Here is a 17,340-nt window from a genome sequence, read left to right on the forward strand (position 1 = left end):
ACTTATAAAAGGGACAAATCAGGCAGGTGATGAGGGAACAACAGGTGGGACAAATGAAACCAATAATGAGATAACAAGGAGGGTGGGGTCAAAACAGAGACAGGAACACAAACACCACATGTGCTACACGAGACAGGACAGGCATGTGACAAGCAGTTTGTCTTTCGACTATACTTGCAAAATCCACGATGGGACTGAGCTCGAATAGCTTCAGCGTCAGCGACTTTTTATTGTATGAAATCGCTTTCAATCAAAAGGAGATGCAGCCTTTCAACAGACCCTCCAATCATCACGCAGAAGCCCGGAGTCCAGGCCAGCCCACATTTCATTCACCCCCAGAGAAGCTGAGCGTCCGTGGGCGGGACATAATCGCAGCATTTATCCAATGACCGTCTAGTTTCGAAGCACTGAAAAAAACTGTTCAAAGCAGCCCCATTGAAGTCAATGGACGCTGGGCTTCAACGGGGAAATGCACTGTGACGCTACGGGAATGAGAAGGAAATCGAGTCAGCCGACCTGCTATATGTAACTGGTTCTGAACGAACTCGTCTTTGAGATGAACGTTTTCTAACGCATTTTTAGTCAATAAAATGTTAACACAATAGTACATATTTGACCATTAATTTTTTGACATAGGGGAAGCCGAGCTTTCCTTGCAGTCTTCTTCAACGAGCCCAAAAGGGCCCACGTCACTCCTCTGTTCATCTCTCTACACTGGCTACCTCTCGCTGCTCGCATCAAGTTCAAGGCATTGACGCTTGCTTACAGATCCATCACAGGCTCAGCTCCCTCCTACTTTCACTCACTCCTACGAGTCTACATCCCTACCAGACACCTACGATCGGTCAACGAGCGACGTCTCGTGGTTCCATCACAGAAAGCCACAAAATCACTTTCCAGAACATTCTCATTCACAGTTTCATGCTGGTGGAACGCTCTCCCCACCCTCATCCGGAATGCAGAATCCCTGACAACATTCAAAAGACTGCTAAAAACCCATCTCTTCCGTGAGCACTTAACCGCATAAAAAAAAATAAAAACGATGTTTTTCCCTTTGAAACATCACTTATCAGGCTTCTATGAATAATACTCTGAATAATACATCTACTCTGAATAATACCTGAACTTCGTATTTTGAGCACTTCTTGTGTTGTTGTTGTTTTTTGCCTCTTTATGATGACTCGCTTAAATTAGTCCTAATTTGTAAGTCGCTTTGGATAAAAGCGACTGCTAAATGACTAAATGTAAAATGTAAATGTAAATGTCTTAAAGAAATCCCCACTGATATATACATATATACATGCATCGATATGATGGTGTGTATTATGCTCAGCGGTTACCTAATGTAGACCAAATTCAGAAGGACTGTCAATAAACACCAGTGCACTGAAGTGCTATTGTGACTGAGACATTATTTATTGTACAGGTAATACATGATGTTTTACCATCATGCCTCGTCACAGACATGCCTGTTTTGCACACGGCACTCAAACACAGAACCAGGAAACAGGAAACACGCGAGTTCAGGGAAACTGAAACTTAAGTGTAGTTAAGCTGTTGTGTGTTTGTATCTCTGTATTTTTGCAGTAAAAATGGCAGAAGCCAGAATTACTCAGGATGAGTTCCTGTGTTCAGTGTGTCTGAACCTCCTGAAGGATCCAGTGACCATTCCCTGTGGACACAGTTACTGTAAGATCTGTATTACAGGCTGCTGGGATCAGGAGGATCAGATGAGAGTCTACAGCTGCCCTCAGTGCAGACAGATCTTCAGTCCAAGACCTGCTTTAGTTAAAAACACCATTCTGGCTGAAGTGGTGGAGAAACTGAAGACTAACCTTCCTGCTGACTGTTACGCTGGAGCTGGAGATGTGCAGTGTGACGTCTGTAATGGAAGAAAACGCAAAGCCGTCAAGTCCTGTCTGGGGTGTCTGAACTCTTACTGCCTGAATCACCTTGAACAACACGAGAGTTTCTTTAAAAGAAAGAGACACAATCTGACTGATGCCACTGGACGACTGCAGGAGATGATCTGCCAGAAACACGACGAGCTCCTTGAGGTTTTCTGCCGCACTGATCAGAAGTGTATATGTCTGCTATGTATGATAGATGAACATAAAAACCACGACACTGTATCAGCTGAAGCACAGAGGACAGAGAAACAGGTATGAACTTAAAGAGGTCCCATTATGCATATTTACAGGTTCATAATGTTGTTTACGGGGTCTACTAGAATACATTTACAGCATTTAATGTCTATTTTCACTCTCTGTCTGAACACTGTTTCAGTTCTTCTGAAAATTCTGAAAATCGCTGTCTGTCTGATTGGTCAGCCGGTCCAGTCTGTTGTGATTGGTCTACTGCTTAACGTTTGTGTCTGAAATGTAACGCACCTTAAAATAAAGAAAACATAAACGGCGATGGGGAGGTTGAGGGATGCCGGAAGAACTGTCGCTGTGACGGTTCAATTACTGCTCCCTAAATACGCTCTCTCAACGATGACTGACAGGACTGAATGATTAGGCATCATTTATAACATCTGACTAGCATCGATCTGTATTGTTCAGAAAACAGCTGTTATCGAAGAAAACTCAAGACTACAATGGAGGCGTTTCAGGGAGTTCAGACACTGAAATAGTGAATAACTCCTGCTGGAGGGACTTTGTAACTTTGCAGAGCCTTTTCATGCTCAAACAGCAACATTACACAATAAAGAAAGATGAAAAAAGCATAATATGACCCCTTTTAAACCAGTAGTTCAGTAGTAAAAAAAAAATGTTTTTCATCGTTTACTCATGTTATTCAAAACTGGAACTGAGCAACACAGAAGAAGGTATTTTAAGGACTGTCTCATCTGTCCATATATTGAAAGTCAATAGGGTCCAAAAGTTTCAATCTTAAAAAAGGACATTAAAGTAGCATAAAATAAATAATTTAAGTTCTAAAGCGATAAGAAGAGGCTTGTTTGACTTCATGTAGTGCTGTGCAGACCGATCGCCAACTGACTTGAAGCAGTGCATGGTGGCAATGCCAAACTCCTTGATTCTTTTGTGGTTGAGAGAGTCCTCTCTCTCCTGAATGAGCACATGACTGGTTGTGAGTCAAGGCCTGCTGCCCTGGGGCATGGTGAGGCCACGCAGGACAGCTACACGAACATACCGAGAAGGCCAAGACAGGGAAGGGCTTGAGTAACGGCAATTTAAAGCCTGAGAAAGGTCCCACCTCTCAGGGTTGGCTCGACCAATAAGAAAGGTGTAATATCCAAGCGGGAAATTCCTCTGTTGGGAGGATTTATGACTCAGTCTCAAGTGTGGTTAGACATGGGCCTTGCGGTTTGTGTCAATTTATACTCAGATAGATATAACAAACACACACTGCATTCTATGATGAGGCGATGTACACTAAAGTGTGAGTCATTAAATGAGGATTAATTAGATAGGAGACACGATATAGGTGGAGTTACATTAACTAGTAGTTCTCTCATAAAGCATGCATAAAATAAATATACATTTTTATAAGAGACAGTATACAAGTCTATTATAAGTGTATGTATAAGAGACAGTATACAAGTAATGCAGGAAAGTCTTTTTTAAGGGCTGTAGGTCTTTCCTATGGCCTCAGTCTTGACCACATAACCACATTTTTAACAGCAATAAAACCATCTTATCTGTTGGTCGCTCTGGCAATTGAGGCCTTTTCTGCTCTCTTGTTTCTTTTGAGGGGATATTTTGTTACTAAGAGTGGGCTTTAAAGCTTATTTGTTAAATGTAACAAATATGTGTCTGATTGTCTCAGTCTCAAAACTAGGCACTGATGAAGTAATGCTGGCACTTATGATTGAAGCTATACTAACTTTATAATAACCTTAGGGGGGCAGTCGGGCCCTAATGTTTAGAGAGTCAGACTGATAACCCGAAGTTTGGGGGTTTGATTCCAGTACCGGCAGGAAATGACTGAGGCCCCAATCGCTTCCACAGAGAATGGCTGGCCACTGCTACCGCTGTGTCCACAGCTTGTAGTGTGTGTGTGTTCACAACTCGCTGCTCCTAATGTGCATGCACAACTTGGATGGGTTAAATGCAAAGGACAAATTCATGTATGGGTTACCAAACTTGTCCTTCACAAGTCATGTCACTTCACTTTACTTTTATCACTTCACTCACCATGTAAGATCTTTAACCCCTCAGTCTCACCACTTCACCAATATTGGATTCATATCTGTTTACCTGATGATTTGTGTGATGTTTCTCCTGTCATTGGTTTGTCCTTTAGCACCAGCTGAAGGAGACGCAGAGGTTGTTCCAGCAGAGGATCCAGCAGAGAGAGAAAGATCTTCAGCAGCTGAGAGAGGCTGTGGCGTCTCATAAGGTGAGTCTGGAGAAGAAGAGAAGTTTGAGAAGTCTCAGTCAGGACTCACTGAAGCTCACTGTGTGATTGTGATATGTGTGTAACAGCGCTCTGCACAGACAGCAGTGAAGGACAGTGAGAAGATCTTCACTGAGCTCATCCGCTCCATTGAGAGAAGCCGCTCTGTGGCGACACAGTGGATCAGAGATCAGGAAAAGACTGCAGTGAGTCGAGCTGAAGGACGACTGGAGCGACTGGAGCAGGAGATCAATGATCTGAGGAGGAGAGACGCTGAGCTGGAGCAGCTTTCACACACACAGGATCACATCTATTTCCTGCAGGTAACAGAGATCTAGAAGAACAGGATCATAGTGGACTTGCGCAAGAGACTCACAGAGAAACATTTCATGAGAGCAGAATGAGCCGTTGACTGAAGTGTTGATCTGTGTGTTCGGTTATTATATCATCATCAGTCAGACTCAGTCTCAATCTCTTAGGAAACAACAATGTGAAATCCATCTTGATGGTGCCAGTTTCACCCAGCTAGATTTCCCATCATCTCTTTACTTTATTTTTACATTCTTTGACTTATACTACAAATTTTGGGTAATGTTTACCAAAATCAGATACTCCTTTTATAATAATTTTCATCATTTTTTGCTGGTAACAGATCAATGAATTTGGCAGTGAAGTCCTCAAACAGGAAGCGAGGCTGTATATTAGCTGTATACTATATCTGATGCTGTGAAAGTGCCTTTGAACTGCTTTTCCTGATCAAATCTACTCAACCCTGCCATGTGACTCCATTGAGGCACTTGATCTGTTACATTTATGTTGATATGTTACATTTATGTTATTGCCAGTTGTTTGATCATCCAAGAGTTTTCTTAAAAAGTTCACATATAGTGTAAGTGTCAAAAGCAAGAACTTATATCTCTAACATGATATAATGCATATTAGAAGAATGAAGCTGATGCTGTAAAAGAGCTGGTTTGAGGAGAGTTACTAAAGATCAACAAGAGCTGCACAAATCTGACAGTTATTGATGAAGTGTGGAGGTGATGAGCTTTGATTTCTGTTTTCTGTAGAGTTTCCAGTCTCTCTCAGCTCCTCCTGAATCTACGGACGGAAATGACAATCCCTTCAGTCCTCTCTCCTCTTTTGATGGCGTGAGAGAATCTGTCCGTCAGCTGAGAGACAAACTGGAGGATTTCTGCAAAGAGGAGCTGAAGAAGATCTCTGACAGAGGTAAAGTCCTGGAGATTCAGCTCTCAGAAATGATCCTCCATCATCTCATATCATGTAGAAGATCATATTAGAAATGCCTTAGGAACAGATGCAGGGATCAATTTCTATTGACATGATAATCACACTCTTCATGTCTTTTGATTTCCACAGTCACTTTCACCAGCATTGTTCCCAGGACCAGGAACGACTTCCTACAATGTAAGTCATTAATGCCTGTCTCACACTACAGGAGTTTTAAAATCCTAACCGATTGTGTGAGATGCGGGTGTTTAAAGGTCCCATTACATGGATTATTTTATTATTTTAGAATGTTTCCTGGGGTGCCCTTATAATGTTAGTATGTTTTTTAGACCAAAAGTTGTTATAATTTAGAAATAAAAGGAAAAGAAAAAAGAAAATGTACTAGCCTGATTTTAGCCTCTGATTTGAACGCTCTGTTTGAAGGGGCGTGTCAGCTGTGAGACTTAAGTGTACACGCCCACTGCTGTGATTGGCTGACATGCTTGCATATTAAATATTTAGCATTACATGTGGAACTCTCTCGAAAACTTTTACAGCTATTATACGTTTTTACTATTACAGCTATCGGGATTAACGAATCGTGAGAAGTTTTGGTAACACTTTATATTACGACCCGCAAACTACTGCGTAAGTAAGCCGAAATTACAGTGTACGTTTCTGTAATTATAGTGTACTTCCGTGTAGGTATAAGGGAACAATAATTAAGTTTTGGGTAATAAAGGGGTAACAACCAGATATACAACCTGCAAAGAACTTCGTAAGTAAACCGAAATTACGGTGTACGTTTCTGTAATTATAGTGTACCTCCGTGTAGGTATAAGGGAACAATATGTTAAGTTTTGGGTAATAAAGGGGTACAACCAGATATACAAGCAAATGATTTATAATGTAATTATTTTAAAACTAACAGGTACCTATTCTGTTAATATATTCCGGGCAAAAGTTGTACGTCTGTTGTATATAAAAGTTTTTATCACATTTCTGGCAAAATATGTTCTTGTGCAATGTAGTTACAGGGTAATTTTGACATATGTGGGTTGTAAATTAAACTTAGTAAACTACTTAACCCCCTGAGGTCTACGGTATCGCCGGCGATACCAGCTCACTTTTTTTTTATCAATGTAAAAGAAACTCATAAATACTCTGTTGACTTTGATTTTCCATAGGAGTTTCATACATCAATCGATTCTGTTAAATGTGTATTATTTTTGTGTATACTCACAATAAAAACAAAGTGTTGTGCTTTTTGCCAAATAAAGAAAAATAAACACGAAGCGAGTTCTGCCTTCTCTCTGCCAGTGAAGTCCATTCTCAAACGCGTCCGAAAATGAACAATAACTGAGCGAATACTCAGTCAAACAGGCATACAAAGACACAGGCATGAAGCTTGAATTCTCGTCTTTTAAATGAAGTAATTTATATAAAAAACAAATATCTTCATCTTGTGAAATCTGTATTAAAAGAGAGCGATTCCAGTCGAGCTCATCTCATCTCATTACGTTATAATCGGCCCCGCCCACGGAGAGCGCGCGCTATTCAAACGCAAATGACTGAGACGATCCCATACAAACTGTGAACGCCCACATATCAGCTCGAGAAAACACATCAAGTTTATTCAGATAAGTGTAGTCGTCTACACTGTCTCGCAGCGCTGTGAGGAATAATAATAATGGAAAACTTACCTCAGAAGTGCTGGTATTTCGAGGAGCAACGGATGGAATAATGTAGTAAGTTTTTTTTTTCATTCTCAAGTAAATCGCGTTTCTGTGTGAATGAATGAACGTCAGAGATGCGCTGTTTACCACAACTCGCAAAAAGACGGTTTAAATTTGAATTGCGTTTCTGCGTGTGAATAAATGATCTGCTTTTAGCAAACTATTTTGCTATACTGAGTAAAATCGATTGAAATATGTTGAAATAAAATGTATTTGTATAAGCAACGTATTAAACTGCAAATTAACATTTATATTCCTTATAATAAAAACGAAAGACCTATGTTACAGACATATGAAAGACAACATTTCGTTGATTAGTTTTGGATAGATTACACATTTTTACTGTAAAATATCTGCCACCTCAAATAAGCTTTTGTTTGCCAATTTTTGCTAATATGTTAAATATAGTATGTTTTGTCAATGTTGGCTATATTCGAAGTTTGAAATATGTATGATAAAATGTATACTTTAGTTTTTACAAAGAAAGATTACACTTCAATTGTTGTTGTAATTGTAACCTTTTTAATAAAAATATATATATTTACAAGGTAGATGTAAACAAATTTTAAAAGGTAAATATAAGCATTTTCTTTAAATAATTTTTATTGTGTTTTATTATTGACAAATTTGGGGAGAGGATACATATTCCAAAACTGAAAATACAGTATGAGAATTAACTGCACAATTAATAGACATGTTTTCCTTGGATATTATACAATTTGCAAGCAAAATTTGCTTCCAACTGTGAACCAATTTGGTAGAATATATATATATATATATATATATATATATATATATATATATATATATATATATATATATATATATATATATACTGTATATATATTGCTCTTGCATTCTTTCTTGTGGCTATAGGTGACACACCTGAATGAATGGCTCATTAAGTATGCGGGCCCCATTGTCTCCTGAGGTGTGAACCACTACATATGCATGATGCTGTTGAATGGTTGACGCCCCTTGCGCATATTGCCTTTACAAACAAAAAGTGTTTTACAAGATTTAAATCAATGTATTGTGTTATGTGAATGATAAGGGCAGGATGATTTTCACATCATTTTGAAGAAAAAACTCTAGGCAAAGACATCAATTAGTCAAAAGTCTTATTGACACGTATTTAGTATGTGTTTTGTGGCCTTATTTCAGAAACTTTAGTTTTTAGTTTTTTCAATAACCATGCATAAACATTATTCTCTCAAAAATACAAACATGTACATGCATGTTGCTCACATATTATGGTAGCCCTGTTTGTGCTAAATAGAGTGTAATTATACCTTTGCCATTAATATGTTTATAAGCAACTGAAAAAAGCACAAATGTCAGGGCATGTCAGAACATCTCAAGGACCCCAAAAACCCCTCAGACCTCAGAGGGTTAACGTTAAGCCCAAAAAAATAGTTTCTGCTATGATTTTAATTTAGAATGTACCATGTAGTACTTAGTACTTACCTTATCACATTGTATTGCAATGACACTTAAATGTCAGGGCAAATATACTGTGTAATTAAAAGTTTTTTTGTTTTGTTTTTTTTAATAAGAGTACCTTTCTCTGTAATTACTGTGCAAATAGTGTTGTTTCGTATTGTTACATAGTAAGTAGTGTTTGTTACCCGTTTCAACTGACTAGTTACAGGGTAAGTGTAACTCCTGCGGGCTGTAAATGAAAGTGGTGCTTGTTACCCCCTTGTTCTGTGTAGTTAAAGGGTAAGTGTAACTCCTGCGGGCTGTAAATTAAAGTTAAGATTATCACTCTTAAAGCAGAGATCACCTTGCTCAAAGATGAGTGTGATTTTTTGAAAAAGGAAATTGAAAAATTGAAGTCTGCTGTCCCATCTGCAATGGCACAAAGATATACTGTTCCTATAGTGCCACAGCAGGTTTGTGGTTCATGCTTTTTTGTTTTTTGTTGCTGTCAGGACAACAATGCCTTTTTTAAAAACATTTTCTGCTGCACTAGTCATTATCACTATAAAATATCACAACCCCCCCATGATCTGCCTCAAATTTCACCAAAATGTGTTTTCTTAAAATTTACAGTTACTACAGTAATATAGGTGGCACAAAATGTTTTAGAGTGGAGGATTGTTCGACAACTTAAAATTGAAGGTGTAGCTTGCTAAGAGCATGTATATATATTCATATTTTTGCAGTGCAGCAAGACCAATGGGACTCCATCAACTCCTCAACTTCACAGTCCCCAGTGGAAGTTAAGAAAAAGAAGAGCAAGAAAAGAAAGAAGAAGAAAAGCAAGAGAAGCAAAGAAAAGGGGGGGGGGGGGGATATAATGTGTTACTTTGTTGATTTGAGTATACTGTAGAAAAGACAATGTTTTATTAAGATGAAAAATTGTAAAGTTTTTTTTTGTAAAATAAAAGTCAGAAATTAAATGGGATCCTTTATTGTATATTTACTGCACTTACCCTGTAACTACACAGAACAAGGGGGTAACAAGCGCCACTTTAATTTACAGCCCGCAGGAGTTACACTTACCCTGTAACTAGTCAGTTGAAACGGGTAACATACACTACTTACTATGTAACAATACGAAACAACACTATTTGCACAGTAATTACAGAGAAAGGTACTCTTATAAAAAAAAACATAAAAAAAAAAACTTTTGATTACACAGCATATTTGCCCTGACATTTAAGTGTCATTGCAATACAATGTGATAAGGTAAGTACTAAGTACTACATAGTACGTTCTAAATTAAAATCATAGCAGAAACAATTTTTTTTGGCTTAACGTTAAGTAGTTTAGTACGTTTAATTTACAACCCACATATGTCAAAATTACCCTGTAACTACATTGCACAAGAACATATTTTGCCAGAAATGTGATGATAACTTTTATATACAACAGACGTACAATTTTTGCCTGGAATATATTAACAGAATAGGTACCTGTTAGTTTTAAAATAATTACATTATAAATAATTTGCTTGTATAACTGGTTGTACCCCTTTATTACCCAAAACTTAACATATTGTTCCCTTATACCTACACGGAGGTACACTATAATTACAGAAACGTACACCGTAATTTCGGTTTACTTACGAAGTTCTTTGCAGGTTGTATATCTGCTTGTTACCCCTTTATTACCCAAAACTTAATTATTGTTCCCTTATACCTACACAGAAGTACACTTTAATTACAGAAACGTACACCGTAATTTCGGTTTACTTACGCAGTAGTTTGCGGGTCGTAATATAAAGTGTTACCGAAGTTTTTTAAGTATTTAGATCTATTCCCATCACATAAAAGGTTGCAGTGATGAGCATTGAGCAGATGACAGCCTGTTGATCGCGTGAATGAAGATCTTATCATTGCGACGCAGCTTCTTTACTCTCACTAATGCTTTCACCAATGCAAACATGAGGTAAGTACAGTAAGAGCTTTGTTGTGCAGCGTAACAGCGTCATTGATTTCATAACGACTTTTGGCAAGTGTCCAGATAAACTCGCGCTGTGTGTTTGACAGCTTGGGCGATTGGAAAGGGATTGTTCTTTGATCGCTTTCTGTATATTAATCACAGTTTAAGTAAGATTATTTTCATCCTACTAAAAATGACGTGAAGTTGATCGTGTAGTCACTGGCTTGATTTACTGATGCATAAACAATATTGAACGACTTTGAGAGAAAGATTATCTGTCTGAACTTGAACAATTACACATCAGAAATTCACATAACCCACTGGTTCTTTAGAGGCTCGGATGAAGGAACTAAAAAAATACGTTTGTGTTCATTTGTACATCCAAACACTGAACAACTGCCAAGCTTCGCTCGTTTGCAAGCCATGATGTCTCTCAAGGAAAAAACAATATCGCGCTCGCGCAGCTCATTTTCTCATGGGCGGGACAAATTCTCTTTGCGGGCAAAGAAGAGAAAGGGGAGGTAACCTTTCCCCTTATGACGACATAAGGGGAAGATTTCTTGATTCGCCCGTCTGAGCTTTCATTTTCTCAAAAATACCCAGGGCTTGGTTTACACCCATCAAAACGTCTAGCCACTGGGGGACCATAGGCAGGCTAGGGGAACTCATATTAAGGTTAAAAAATCTCATAAAGTGAAATTTTCATGCAATGGGACCTTTAAACAGGGTGACGTGAGGAGACTGGCTGTGTGAACGGGGGCGTCATCTTCCCTGGTGAAGAATGACAGGCTGTGGATCCAAGGAAATCTGAAACAGCCTAACCACACATACAAATATACAACATGCATTCCTCCGTATAGCATACGTAACAAAGGTTTTTAATGTTTTCAAAAGAAGTCTCTTCTGCTCACCAAGGCTGGATTTATTTGATCCAAAATACAGTTAAAACAGGAATATTGTGAAATATCCCTATGATTTTAAAGAAACATTTTCTATTTGAATATATTTTAAAATGTGGAATGTGTGGAGGTGTTTTTCATCTTGAATTTCAGTTATTTAAAATATGAAAATGCAAAATGGTCTGCACTTTAAAAATACATTTATTAGGTTCAAGCAGGAGATAAAAAAAAAAGTACAAACGTTTCAGCTATTTGCCTTTGTCAGTTAAAATATAAATGTTTATTAACTTAATGTCTTTCCTGGCTTTTATAAACATGGACATGGATGTAAAACAGGACAGAATTAAAATGAGGATTCAATATATTCTTCAAAAACAGGATATCTAAATAAAAGAATCATAATTCCTGTTTCTGATGTGTTTTCTCTCCATCAGATTCCCATCAGCTCACTCTGGATCCGAACACAGTGAATATACTCCTCCGTCTGTCTGAGGAGAACAGAGTGATCACTAACACTGGCATAGTCCAGCTGTATCCTGATCATCCAGACAGATTTAATGATGTATATCAGGTGTTGTGTAGAGAGAGTGTGTGTGGACGCTGTTACTGGGAGACTGAGTGGAGTGGGAGATGTGTGTGTATATCAGTGTCATATAAGAGCATCAGCAGGAAGGGACGGGGTGATGAGTGTTGGTTTGGATGTAATAATCAGTCCTGGAGTTTGTTCTGCTCTTCCTCCAGTTACTCATTCAGACACAATAACATATTGACTAAACTCCCTGTAAAGCCCATCAGGAGCAGAACAGGAGTGTGTAGAGTAGGAGTGTATGTGGATCACAGTGCAGGAACTCTGTCCTTCTACAACGTCTCTGACACACTGAGCCTCATACACACAGTACAGACCACATTCACTCAACCGCTCTATCCTGGGTTTAGGCTTAATCCTGGATTGTTATCTCTTTGTAATACATCATCAGTGAAACTGTTGATGAATCAGATCAGACTGTAGAGAGATTCTACCCCAGGGCCATAGCTAGAGGATTCGGGGCCCCCTGAAAAAATATTGAAGTGGGCCCCCACCACCCACCACCCTCCACCAATATCATATACTGTACAATAGATGAGCATGGAGGCCCACATATAACAGAAGAAGGTGATGTTGTTGTAAAACCTTTATGTTAAAAGTTAAATGTATATATAAAATTACAACTAATAAAAAGAATTTGTTAAATAATAATAAAAACCAATTTTTTAAAAGTAACAGCAAAATAATGTTTTTTCCCCCATCAGTCTGTTATAATTCATTTATTGTCTTATTTTTGAATAAAGATAATATTATTAAATAAAGCTAAAATGTATTCATTCAAGTGCAGTGTGTATTCGTGTTTTATTGATGTAATAGCCTAAATACATCATCAGCCGGCAGGTCATGTGCATAATGCAATGCGTCGTGACTCGTATCAACTTTTTAACTCTATTTACAAAAGTGTAAAAAGACAGGACTTTTTACCACGTAATCATTCGGTGGATTGTGGTGCGCAGCGATAATGAAGAGTGACAGTACCGGCAGGCTGTAGACGGTAGTTTTCTTATTCCCAGCGAAATAACAATACAACCATTCTTTAAGAACGTCTTGATTGTCTGGGATACAACAACTCTCCTGGCCTCCCGCTCCTTCTTTTCATGCCATTTCTGGTACCCTGATTTATGTTTTCTTTTCCCCGACATGTTTCAGTCAGTCAGTCTCCTGCTCTTCCACCAAGTTCATCGTTAACTTCAGGCACTGCCGCCTCAACTCTGACAACACTTGATGTCACGGTGACCGATGACAAATGTGACTTTGCAAAAGTGACGTTAGCATTATTTATTTATTTTATTTGCATTATTATCATCTCTGTGCTCTCTGCGCCGAGTCTGACCACCAAAACTTTAAGATTAAACAAGATGGTTCATTCATATTATTATAAAAATTGGAGAAAGTGTAATGGGCGGTTTGGCGGAGTAAGTGCTCCGTGTAGACCTCTAGTCTGGACTTCCCTAAGTTCAAGAGACAGGAGCATAGGAAGAGAAAGCCCTGCGATTATGAGTATAGGGATGTAACTGTACTGTTAAATAATGTGGTACCAGGCCGTGCAATGCTTTATATGTGAGCATCATAACCTTAAAATCAACTCGGAACCTGACTGGGAGTCAATGCAAGGATTCCAAAACTGGAGTAATATATGATTGCATATCCTGAACTCAGTTAAGATCCTTATGGCTCCATATTGGAGCTTACATAAATGCCTCATTCATTCAAAGGTTACAATAATAGGTTTACTTAAAAAACTTCCTCCTACAATCAGTCCAGATGAATCACATCATTACTGTAAATGTCCAGAATTGTTGGCGTTTCTTTGTTCATGCTGGTTGTCCTGATCTAAAAAAGTATCCTGACATGATAAAACCACATTTTTCTACATGAACTGTGGTAATACCATATGGAGGATCAAATTTGCAGAAATTAAAAATTATTAAATACATAAATAAATATGCAAAGAAATGTAAAACATTTAAAAAAAGACTATTTATACTTTTATTTCCCTATTTATGTATAATTATATATTTATTTTTTCATTTATTTATGTATGTATTTATGTCTACATTTATTGCTCTTTATGCTAATGAGGGGGGCGTGTTTTACCTCAGACATAGCAATCGAGCTCAGAGTGGCAGTGCTGAAGCTTTGAGGCCACAGTTACACCTTGTGGTGTGACCAAACAATTTGCAAGAGGTTTGTGGACGTGACCTTACAGGTCACGCAGGAAATAAATGACTTAGAGATGGGCAATATGGCCAAAATCTTATATCACGGTTGATCTATTTTATCTATTTATTTATATTTTGACTACATGCTCTTAGAAGTACTATACAGTAAGAAAGACGTTTCCCTCCCCGGGAAATGAACATTTCTTTGAATGAATAAACAATTAACACTGAATGTTCATGGGACGAACAGGTTGATTGATTGTAATATTAATTTTACTACATTAAATTAATTCTATTAACGAATCCAATTATTCATAATTAATTATTACAAGTTATGATTGATTATTAATATTTATTTTTAGCTAATTTGCTACACCTCCTTTAGGGAATGAGGGCTACAGACAGAACCTATATGTTCCCTTTCAGTCAGTCCTGTTCGACGTTACGTCAGAACTAAATTGACGAATTGGGATCCTAAATAAAGCGCCACTATTGCAGCCCTTTCCAGTGCCACTCACAATAATTATTGGTGAATATTACAACACATCATACAAATTCCTTATTCATTGTATAAATGGCTATGTAAAGGCTTTTCCCAGAAATAAGTAAAATAATAAAGACAATACATTAGTAAAAAAAAAAATATATATATTTTATGCTAAGTATACTTCAAATGCCTTAACATATTTTTTGACATATCACATAAGACTTACTGATATAAAATGTATCAATTTATCACTTCATATTTCCTAATATGCCTAAATGTGTTTTAATATCACTATTAATAAGGATTGTATGATCTTTGTGTAATATCAGTCTTTTAAACAGACTTCTGCTACTGCTGCTAACAAGAGGTGTCTGATTACAAAAGTGTGTGTGCTGCTCTAGCACTCCAGTGCGCTCTTTGTAACATTACTAATATGCCGATAAGACATTGGATAAATATTTGAATCAACATATGACAAGCAACTCCCTTTCACAAATGAATAAACATTGTTGACAAAATATAACAGGATGATTGGTCGAATAGGCTACGTGAGCATTGTGCTGATTGTATGTAGCTATATTGACACAATAATATTTCTGAGGTAAAATAAACTGAATCACGCTCTGACACTCTCTGAAAAGACATTAAATATTTTTACTTAGATAGTTATGAACGCACAGCAATACCACACAAGGAAAAAGACCTTTAGAAATTAAACAATGCCAGGAAAACTCTGTGTACTGGACACTGCCGAATGAAAACTTTTTGCGCATACATCAAACAAGTCTGAACAAGTTTGACTCGCGCATGCATGAGGCGGGGAATTTTGCACACTTCAGTATATCTTTAGTTGGACCTCAGCACTACTTCCACGCAATTAAAGTGCAGTAAGTAGTACTAAATTAGTTGTTCCAATTTAGCAGACTTTAAGTATACCAGTTTAGTTTACCAAAAGTACAATTGCAGTGTATTTTTTATTAAGTACATAAATATGTAAATGTATTTGTATTTATAGGCTACTTAGCACAAAATAAATGTATTTCAAATACATTTTTGTATATATATATATATACATTACTGTGTATATATATTTTTATTTTTATAAATAAAATATTATATAATTATTATAAAAATTTGTGTTTAATATATTATTTAAATATGTCAAACAATGTGGCAGTAATTGCATTCTTATTCCTATTACACATCAGTATCAAGTGTCAGTCCAAGATATTTTTAGGCTACGTCTACATTAATCCGAATACATTTGAAAACGGCGTTTTCATTTATAAACGCTCTCCGTCCACACTAGCGATTTCGGACGTTTCAGTGTGGATGAGAAACTTTTGAAAAATGCCTGAAAGCGCTAAATTCACCTTACTGCACATGCGTAAAACCCCACAAAAGATCATTGATATGATTCAGATGGAAAAATAAATAATGAAGTTATCGCGCAATTCTTCTGACAGGATAATTTTATTTAGTAAAATATCTCACCAGTCACTGATGCGGAACCAGGTCGCACGCAGTCACCATATGTTTGGTCTAAAACGCAACTGCTCTCATGTATTGCCGCAGTGTGATATGAAGAGTGTCCAATGTAGAATATTTCTAGCAACAGTGTGAAAGTGAATAGCACATAACAGGCACAATACTGGTATAAACATGAATATCTATTGGTACAATATGCGTCACATGACTACATTTACGTCATCGTTTTTAAATACCACCGGTTTCACAGTCCACACTACAACGTAAAAACGGCATTTTCAAATGTATCCACTTTGGAGTGCGTTTTCAAAAAAGCTTTGTTTTCATTAATAAAAACGCAGTCTCAGTGTGGATGGAAGGCCAAAACGGAGAGAAAAATATACGTTTTCAAACGAAAACGTATTAGTGTGGACATGGCCTTGTGCCCTGTTTACACGAGAACGCTTGCATGTCAAAACGCAAAAATATTTGATCAGATGTGCCTTTCGTTTAGACGGCGACAGCGTTTTTGGGGCTTAAAAACGCAAAAAAGTGAAACCACCCTCCAGAGTGGAAATCTTAAAAATGCTCCACTATCGCGTTCCCGTCTAAAGGGTAAAAACGCAAAAGTCTGCTAGACAGTGAAGGCACCGATCTGCTCACGGTGGCTCTCGCCGTGTACGCGTTTACATCACAGGCATGCGCCAGAACAGGAAAATAACAACAAACATGTCGGATTATTTCCATACGTCGGACCTTCAAGTTGCCCTAGCAGATAAACATACAAGAGTCTTTTCAGCAGTTGTACGAAATATTCTCAGATAGTATTACTGATCAGAGAAGGTGCATTAATTACCTCCATCAAATTGTTGATGCACCAATTCGTCGGAGGCAAACCAGACGACTTTGGGCGAGACCTGGGAGAACCAGTAAATGGTGGGACAACTTTGTGGAAGGAGTAGTTTGATGACCATGCATGGCGTGTAAACTTCCGTATGTCCAAAGATTGTCTTGTCGCCTT

General features: G+C 37.7%; 1 protein-coding gene across 2 annotated transcripts; it reads left to right on the forward strand.

Moving 5' to 3' along the window:
- The first annotated feature begins 1,513 nt into the window (after positions 1-1,513).
- LOC309496055 (tripartite motif-containing protein 16-like) lies at positions 1,514-12,922 on the forward strand. 2 transcript variants are annotated; one of them, XM_082165993.1, is made up of 6 exons: positions 1,514-2,162; positions 4,270-4,365; positions 4,452-4,685; positions 5,433-5,592; positions 5,743-5,790; positions 12,052-12,922. In XM_082165993.1, exons 1-6 carry the CDS (start codon positions 1,593-1,595, stop codon positions 12,624-12,626), a joined length of 1,683 nt encoding a protein of 560 aa, XP_082022119.1. In that variant the 5' UTR covers positions 1,514-1,592; the 3' UTR covers positions 12,627-12,922. The 2 variants fall into 2 exon arrangements, with proteins under 2 accessions (XP_082022119.1, XP_082022120.1); XM_082165994.1 differs by lacking the exons at positions 4,270-4,365; positions 4,452-4,685.
- The last annotated feature ends 4,418 nt before the right edge of the window (positions 12,923-17,340 follow it).

Source organism: Leuciscus leuciscus (assembly GCF_965113295.1).
Source record: "Leuciscus leuciscus genome assembly, chromosome: 4".
Classification (NCBI taxonomy): Eukaryota; Metazoa; Chordata; class Actinopteri; order Cypriniformes; family Leuciscidae; genus Leuciscus; species Leuciscus leuciscus.

Bases quoted from the DNA above. Each gene is read 5' to 3' on its own strand.
- LOC309496055 (XM_082165993.1), top strand. From the start codon at position 1,593: ATGGCAGAAGCCAGAATTACTCAGGATGAGTTCCTGTGTTCAGTGTGT. The intron at 5,593-5,742 runs GTAAAGTCCTGG...TGATTTCCACAG, and splicing joins GAAGAAGATCTCTGACAGAG to TCACTTTCACCAGCATTGTT. The intron at 5,791-12,051 runs GTAAGTCATTAA...TCTCTCCATCAG, and splicing joins CAGGAACGACTTCCTACAAT to ATTCCCATCAGCTCACTCTG.